Source organism: Balaenoptera musculus, chromosome 1, assembly GCF_009873245.2.
Source record: "Balaenoptera musculus isolate JJ_BM4_2016_0621 chromosome 1, mBalMus1.pri.v3, whole genome shotgun sequence".
NCBI lineage: Eukaryota > Metazoa > Chordata > Mammalia > Artiodactyla > Balaenopteridae > Balaenoptera > Balaenoptera musculus.
This window is the reverse complement of record NC_045785.1, coordinates 461512-469397: the sequence shown is the minus strand read 5'-3', so window position 1 is coordinate 469397 and position 7886 is coordinate 461512. Positions and strand designations below refer to the sequence as shown.

Sequence of the window (7886 nt, the reverse complement as noted above, 5' to 3'; positions counted from 1 at the left end):
ACACACCCACCAGGCGGGGGCATGCAGCCTGAGACACCAACCGGGGCCCCGGAGACCACCTCTCAACATGCAGTTGCTTGGGTTAGGGGCTCTCCTTCCCATTAGCAGGTGGCAGCAGGAGCCAGACTGCCATTGAGGGTTTGGCCGGGCCAGCAGAGGTGGCGGCAGCCCTGCAGAGGGCCTGCCGTCCCAGGTCCCAGCAATGCCCTCAGGAACGGGGCCTGCGCTCTCTGAAGAGGAGATGCACAGGGAGGCCGCAGGGGGCACGGTGGCCTGAGTCCCAGCACTGGGAGGGGGAGGCTCCCCCCCCCTCTTCTCCAGCACCAGCCGGGGTACCATCCGTCTTCCACCCAAGACGTTTTTCTTAACTTGCAACCTTTTATGGGGCTGGCGTGTTTTCACAAGGAATAAAGCACTCTCAGGAGACTGCAGGGCTAAGTTTACATCTGATTTACTGTATTTTAAAGTCTGGGGCGTTAGTGGGGAAGAGGCAAAGTGAGCACTGAGTCAGCGCAGGCGGAGGAGGAGGTGCCTGGTGGGGCTGAGGGAGAGCAGCACTGCCTTGGGACTTGCCTGGTGGCCCCAGGATAGTAAGGAGTGACAGGAGGTGGGGTCAGAAGACACTGCAGAGAATGGCTGGGGCGCAGCACCCAGGGGAACCGTGCTTGTCCCTGCCCCTGCCTGGAGGCCCTCCAGCCAGAAGCAGGGAACGCTCCCTGCAAGCGCCAGCCTTGGGGTCCCGCAGGAACAAGCTCGCCTGTCTCCAGGGTCCCAAATGCCAAGCTCCTGTCCCATTCCTCCCAAAAGGTGCCATCTGCATCCCAGTGGCTGTGGCTGGGCCCAGTGGGGTCCTGGGTAGGCAGGAAGGGCCACTGTTCCCAGTAAGCACTTCCCCCAAGCCGGCTGAGCATGCCGGTGAAGACTGTCCCTCCAGCCACCCAGCTGCTGACCACACGATCAACTCCCAGCACTTCCCCTCCCCTTTCCCCGACCCTGCTCCCTCCAGGAAGCCTCTGGGGACCTGGCCAGAGCCACCTCCTTCCCTTCCCATCCAGGACCTGAGTGGCCGGAGGGGACTCAGAGCTGCCACGGAGACCAAGCTCCTTCAAACAAATGCTAGCCTTTGCCACCAGAGGGTGTGGCCCTTAATACAAGTGTAAGGTCCGGCCGCCCAGGCGCCCTGTGGTCCTGGGCCCAGAGCCATCTCGGGTCTCACGTTCTCAACGGGACCCCGACTCCTTGTCCACCTCCCCGCTAAATCCTGCCCAAGCTCTGGGCCAGGCAGGGGAGGGAGTCGCGAGGGCACGCGCCGCTGCCAGAGCTGCCGCGGAGGGTCAGGCGAGGCCGCGTCCTGAAGGGCGGACGCCAAAGCAGGGCGCCCTCTTGCGCGGGGATCCCGCGGGCCAAAGGCCGGCCAGCATCCCACCCCCGGGGCAAGACCCACCGAGCTCGGGAGAAGGGCGCCCTCGGGTGCGCGGGCGCGGCCGGCTCACGGCTCCCGGCCCCCGGCGCCCGGCGACTGGGGGCGCGAGGCGCGGCTGCGCTCGCCGTCGGGCGTGCAGGCCTTGGCCGACAGCGCCCTCTCGCGGCCGGAGCGGAAGGCCGCCGTCACGGTCACCAGGTAGGCGGTGCCTGGCGCCAGGCCCTGCAGCGTGGTGCTGTTCCGGCCCGCGGGCACCTCCACGCGCTGCGCCGCGCCGCCCCACAGGGGCCCGACCTGCACGTGGTAGCCGAGCGCGGCGGCCGGGCCCAGCGCCGGGGCCCAGCTCACGCGCAGGCTGCGCGGCCTGGCGTGCGAGACGACGATGCGCTCCGGCCCGGTCTCCTCTGCGGGGGAAGCGCCTGTGAGCTGGGAGGGGGCCGCGCCGCCCGGCCCCGCGCCCTGCCCGGCCGCGCCCGCACCCCCAGCCCGCCTGGCCCCGCGTCCCGCCTCACCCGGCAGAGTGCGCACCCGCAGGTGCTGTGGCCTCAGGAGCCGCACGTTGGACTCCGGCACCAGCGCCACGTCGTAGTCCGTGTCAGGGTCCAGGCCGGCCCAGGCCCAGCCCGTGGCGTTCCCTAGCAGCTGCTGGCGGCGCGCCGTCCCCGGCTCGGCGCTTGGCGCCAGCTCCAACAGGTAGTAGCCCGAGTCGGCGGTCAGTAGGGGCGGCCAGGCCAGACGGAAGCTGCTGGACGTGACCTCGGAGGCACGGAGCTGCTGCGGCCACATCGCGTCTGCGGGGTGGGGGTCAGAGGGTCAGAGAACAGAGGTGCCTCCTCGCGCCCGACACTGGGGATCTGACTGTTGACTCCCGGATGACACCCAGAGGCGGGGAGCAGGGCGCGGGGCGCCAGGCCAGCCCCGGCCACGCCCACCAGCTCCTAAGGATCCGCAGAAGGACATGAGTGCAGCCAGCCCCCTACCTTGCCCCGTCAGCAGCTTCCCTCCTGGCCTGAGCTCCAAACTCAAACCAGTGCGGAGGTATAGCAGCCACCTCCCACCCAGTCCAGTGGCCTGGACAAGGGCCCCTCAAAGGTGGCAGGATCCAAACTGTCATGATGTCAGAGAACAGAGGACCAGCCCCCCCCATCCAGCCTGAGTGGCCGGCACAGAGTCTGGGGTCAGCTCAGCTCTGAACAGTCAAGGAAAAGGGGGCCCACAGTACAGCCAGGAGAAGGGAGCCACTGGAGAATGCCCCGAGGGGCAGGAGAGATGTGACAACCCCAGGAGCAGCTGGACCTGGAGTTTCGGGTGCTGCCGGCGTCCAGTCCCCAGGAGAGTGTGTTGGGAGCACTCCAGGGTGGGACCCCCAAACGTGTGTTACCCCTGAGCTTTGATGCCGAACACCACAGGGCCGTCTGAGTGACCGTGCAAAGGGGGTGAAGCTCATAAATGTCTGGACAGGGTTAAGCCCTTCGGGACCCCATGCTGCCTTCTTTAATGCTGGGTGTGCAGCTGCCCGGCTGGCACGCCCCTCGCCCATCCCCCACACTCAGACCCTGCCCCCGCTCCCAGGAGCCCCCGCCCTACTGCCTCACTGCCCTGCAGCCTTGGGTTTTTCCTGTCCAGCTGCTTGCCCTTTCTCCTGCTGTCGCCTCCAGGCTCAGCCACAGTGGTTGACCCAGGGGCCACCAGGGCCAGGTGTCCTGGAGTAAATCTTCGGAAGGACACTCTACCTCCCTCCAACCCACAGTTCAACCCCTTCCGGTTTCAGGTGGACGATTAACCACAGGTGGAGACTTGGGAGGACCCTGGGGTCGTTGGCATTTTTCAGTAGCTACAGCTAACCTTGCCAGTGACCAGGCCCTTCAACACCAGCTCCCTCTTCCGCCAGGTTTAGCTGGGTCAGGGGGTTCCACAAGAAACTCGGAGGGGAGCTGCTAGCCCCCGCAGCGGGCCCTCCAAGGTCCGCCCTCCTCTCCAGCAATCCCCAACCGCCTGCGGTGCAGTCCCACTCCAACCCCTCCGCGGCTGCCCTCGCCCCGGGGAAAGTAGGGCCCTAGCTCTTGGGGGGCAGTCTCGGCCCTTCCTGACCTGGCCCTCCCCCTCCCTCCAGGCTTGGTGGGCCCCTCTGCAGAGTCTCCAGGCTTGGAACCTCCTACGCTTCCTCTCCAGGTGGACACATTCCACCAGATGCAGCGCCCGAGTCCCTCAGCCCACACCAAGTCCCCCACTCTCCAGCAGAGAGCCCCACCTGGAGGTGCTTACTCAAGCCTGCCCCTCTGTCCCGCCTCAGCCCAGGCTGGGGGGCGCCTGGGGTGAACAGCTGGAGTGTGTCCCTGGAGAAGCCGCGTGTGCACCCCTGTGCCTGCAGCCCTGGCCTCTGCTCCAGGCGTGCGAGGTCCTCCTGGAGGCTCACCTGGCCCTCCTCCTGAGATCCCCGCTGGGGTTCCCCCGGGCCCTGCCTCCTCCCACCTACCAAGAATGGAGCCCCTCAGCGCCTGGGTGATGATGTGCAGGTCATCCACATCCACAAAGTGCAGGTGCTTCTCAGCGGGGGCCGAGGCGGCGGCCGACAGCTCCAGGAGGTTGCCGCGGCCGGTGCTGACGATGAAGACGGTGACGCCCAGGTCCTTCAGCTCCTGCATGGGGGGCCCCACGGGGTCGCTGGAGCCGCCGTCTGTCACCCACACCAACACCTTGGGCACCCCCGGCCGGGCCCCCGCCGCCTTGGCAAACAGCTGCTCCTTGGCGTATGCCAGCGCCAGGCCAGTGTTGGTGTCACCCATGCGCTGGGCTGCAGCGCGTATGGCGTCCTGGACGGCCGAGCCTGAGCTGTGCTGGCCGAAGGGGAACTCGGTGTGTGGCCGACTGCCCACATGCACCAGGCTGGCACGCAGGGCCCCAGGGCCCAGGGGCAGCAGGGCCGCCAGCTGCCCCAAAAACTCCCGAACTCGGGAGAACTCATAATGAGACACGCTGGCCGAGCTGTCCAACAGAAACAGCAGGTCCCCCTGGGGGGCAGATGCCGGGGGGCCTGGGGGAGAGGGAAGGGTTCAGCCCCAGGTGGTGGCCCCCAGACAGCCCCACACCCAGGGCAGAACCCCCAGGGCCTGAGCTTTCCCTAAGCTGGCACTTGCCCTTACCCAAGGAAGCCCTGAAAGCCTGCTCAGTCACACCCCAAAGGTCCTGGGGTGGCACCCCGGGGGGGAGAGGGGTCCTAAGCCAACAGGAGGTTCACACTCTCAGCAGTTCCAACTCTGCACCCTGGCCACATGCCTGGGGCACTCCCTGGGCTCATGTCTCATCTGCAAAGGAGAGCTGACCCCTCCAAGCCCCCACACCCTCCCTGTCTTCAGCAGACTCTGTGTGAAGGCTGGACCCGGCCCAGCCCCCAGGAGTGGTGGGTGGATGGGTCTGGGCCACCAGGGCTTGGCTTTCAAGAAGAAGCCTACACCGCTCAGCCTCCAGGTAAAGCAACCGGTGGGGCGTGCGGTGGGGGCACAAAGGCAGCTGGGGAGACTGGGGACAGAGGTGGAGGCATGGGGGGGACAGAGCGCTGACTGCAGCCCCTCCCAAAGACCGGAGTCCCGGTTGGAGTCCTGACCCCACTTACAGATGATGTCACCCCTCCCCTGGCCCCCATCCTCTGCTCCACCTGGACCCAGGAAGCAGGTTACCTGCTGCAGCAGCCCGAGGGCCCTATCAGCCCCTCCGGGGCCTCCCCCTTCCTCCCGGCACCCCGGGGGGCAGATGGGGCCCTTCGCCACTGTCATGAGCAGACAGGGGGCTGGGGTGTCTCGGTTCTGGTCCCGGCCTTGCGGCCTCAGTTTCCCCCAACCCAGTGGGGCGACGCCAACCCTCTCACCATCCCTCTATTAACGGTCACTCCAAGGAAAGGGAAACTGAGGCAGGGACAAGCCTCCCCGACAGGCCCCATCCCCTCCCCGTCCAGGCCCCAAGATCCCGCGGAGTTGCCGGCGGGGCCCGCGCCGCAGGTGGGTGTGGTCCCCTGCCAGCTGCCCCCGCCCCACAGCCGCGGAAGGAGAGCGTGGCTCGGTGCGGACATGGTGGGGGGGGGCGGGGCGCCGGGACCTGAGTCCTGCCCGGCCGCCCGCCGCACTCACCACGCTCCGCGCCGCTCCGCGCCAGCCGCAGGCTCAGAGCCAGGCCGAGCACCGTCCAGGGCAGCATCGCGCGCGACGGGACGGCCACGCTCTGCCTCCGCTCGTGGCTCGCTCGCTCCTGAGCTGCGGGGCGCGCGGCCGAGCGGGCCAGACCCGGGCCCCGCCCCCGGGAGACCCCGCCCACCGCGGCCGCGCCCCGAGGTCCCGCCCTGGCGCGCGCGCTGCCCTGCTTGCGGAGAAGCACCAGCTCCGGGGAGGCGCGCGCACAAAGGGCCCAAACGTGCGGCGACACGCGGCACTCAGTGAGATGCCGCCGAGACACACGCGGGTGGCATGCACACACAGACACTGCGGTCTCCCTTTCCGGCTGTAAGGCCTTGGAGTCAGCCCTGTCCCCTACCCGCTGCCCCCAGCCCCCAGCCAGGAGCTGAGCAGGGAGCCACCAAGCTGGGTCAGCCCTAGGCCCGCTGCCCTTGGCTCCGCAGTGTTGGGAGTCCCTGAAGCCAAGCCCAAGAGAGCCCCAGGAGGTATGAGAGCGTGTAGGTGACACCAAAAACAACGTCCCCCCCCAACAAGTCCCAGGCTCTGGCCACAGAGCCTGGGGAGGGGCAGGTGTATGGGAGCTGTGACATGTTCCTCCAAGGAATGACCAACAGAGATCAGAAGGGTGGAACTTAGAAAGGAGACAGGGCGTCGGGAGGGGAAAGAAGCCTGAGACCTTTAAGGGGGAGCTTCCCGGGGGACACCTCACCTGGCTTCTTAGAGGAAGAGGCATAGGAGCTGAGGATGGCTGGTTCAGGCCTGTCCAGTGTGATCATGCTGGGCATATAGCTGTCCCCATAGGCCCTGCCCAGTGAGGGGCTCAGGGCTGAGGCCAAACTCCAGGACTGAGGACAGAACCCCCCAAGCAGCCCACTGGGGAAACCCTCCACTGTGACCAGGAGCCTTGCATCTGGGATCTTGGCTAGACCAGAGCAGAGGTGGTTGGCTGCAGGGGACAACCTGAGGGACACTCAGTGCCCCCAGGGCAGATTCCTTGCCCTTAGGGGAGATGGGGCAGTGTCCCGTGGGCAGGAGTGAGGTCCAGAAGAGCCCTGCCCCCCTCCCTCCTAAGATGCCTTCCTGTGGGGTCACCGCCGCCCTCTCCCAGCCACTCCTCTCTGTGCAGCTGGGTGGGGGCACAGGTCCCCCACGGGGAGGCGGCAGGGCCATCTCTGCCAGGATGTCCCCTCCCTTTCCCCCCTCCCCAGGAGAATGCCCAGCAGGGAGGACGGATGGGACTCAATGGTTTTCCTTCCTCCCTCTGGCAGGTGAGACGCCAGGCTGGGAGACAGACTGGAGCTCTGACTTTGCCTAAAAAAGGAAGCAGCTCAGCTAAGCCTGAGGAGCTGGGGCAGGAACAAGCAAGAACTCCGTCCCTGCCGTCCCCCACCCCCCACCCCCGCCGGGAATCTTGGCAGTGGTGGGGCTGGCTCAGCTCCACAGACCTCAGGCCTCGGCTGGGACCAGAAACTGCCTGGTGCTTCCGCCTAGGCCCCAGGGGGGCGGCAATGGGCTCGAACCCCCAAAGTTCAGGGTGTACCGCCCAGAGGGACCGTGCCTGGCCCCCAGCCCTCCAGCACCCGAGGCTGAGCAGGGCTGCTGCGGAGATGGGGCTGTGAGCGGAGGCAGCTGGAGGAGAGCCGGGGGCCCCGCGGGGAGCTGACCCAGGTACAGATGGCCTACACGGCTTGGCTCCTGCCCCATCTCACTGGGCACCCACCAGCAGGGAGCGGGCCACACTGGATCTGCCCTGTGGGTCCCCACTCCTGCCCAGCAGTGGGCCCACTGTCACACCTTGGCTATGCTGCTGGGCTGGCGGGGAAGTTTCCGTCCCTTCTGGAAAAACTGAGCCACTCTTCTTGGCCATGACTCAAGCCCTCGAGGAAGCAGGCCTCCAGCCTCTCCATCAGAGGGAGAAGGGACTGGGGCCTGGCCTTGGGAGCGGTCAGCCAGGGCCTCTCCCTAGCCTTGGCTGAGCTCGGCCACCTGCCTTGGCCGAGAGTCCCTCCAGGTGCTCACACTGAGCTCTGGCCTGACCCCCGCAAACCGAGACCAACCCCCCCCAGGGTCAGCTCTGCCCCGCTCAGTCCCCTGATCTGCCCTGTGGCTCAGCCGGCCACACCTTGCCCTGCTGCCAGCATCACGGTGAGTCTCCTCACCTCCCCCCCGAGGTGAGACATGGGCAGACGGAGGGTCCCCAGAGAACACAGGGGTCAGCCAGGGGTGTAGTGGTCAGGGCCAGGGCTGGGCTTGAGACAGACGCCAGAGGAAGCACAAATATAATGGCCGGGAAACAT

At 67.0% G+C, this 7886-nt stretch overlaps 1 protein-coding gene across 2 annotated transcripts; it reads right to left on the bottom strand.

The window, feature by feature from the left end:
• Positions 1-437: 437 nt before the first annotated feature.
• On the bottom strand, positions 438-5699 carry VWA1 (von Willebrand factor A domain containing 1). Of its 2 annotated transcripts, XM_036830800.1 has the most exons (4): positions 5548-5699; positions 3900-4457; positions 1936-2214; positions 438-1827 (listed from the first exon to the last, which is right to left on the bottom strand). In XM_036830800.1, exons 1-4 carry the CDS (start codon positions 5612-5614, stop codon positions 1490-1492), a joined length of 1242 nt encoding a protein of 413 aa, XP_036686695.1. In that variant the 5' UTR covers positions 5615-5699; the 3' UTR covers positions 438-1489. The 2 variants fall into 2 exon arrangements, 1 of the variants encoding a protein (XP_036686695.1); XR_005017078.1 differs by lacking the exon at positions 438-1827 and having other exon boundaries at positions 2078-2214; positions 3900-4062.
• Positions 5700-7886: the final 2187 nt, after the last annotated feature.

Coding starts and splice junctions, on each gene's coding strand:
- VWA1 (XM_036830800.1), bottom strand. CDS start 5,614: ATGCTGCCCTGGACGGTGCTCGGCCTGGCTCTGAGCCTGCGGCTGGCG. Junction 4,458..5,547: donor GCGGAGCGGCGCGGAGCGTG/GTGAGTGCGGCG, acceptor CCTCTCCCCCAG/GCCCCCCGGCATCTGCCCCC. Junction 2,215..3,899: donor GCTGAGGGGCTCCATTCTTG/GTAGGTGGGAGG, acceptor CCCACCCCGCAG/ACGCGATGTGGCCGCAGCAG.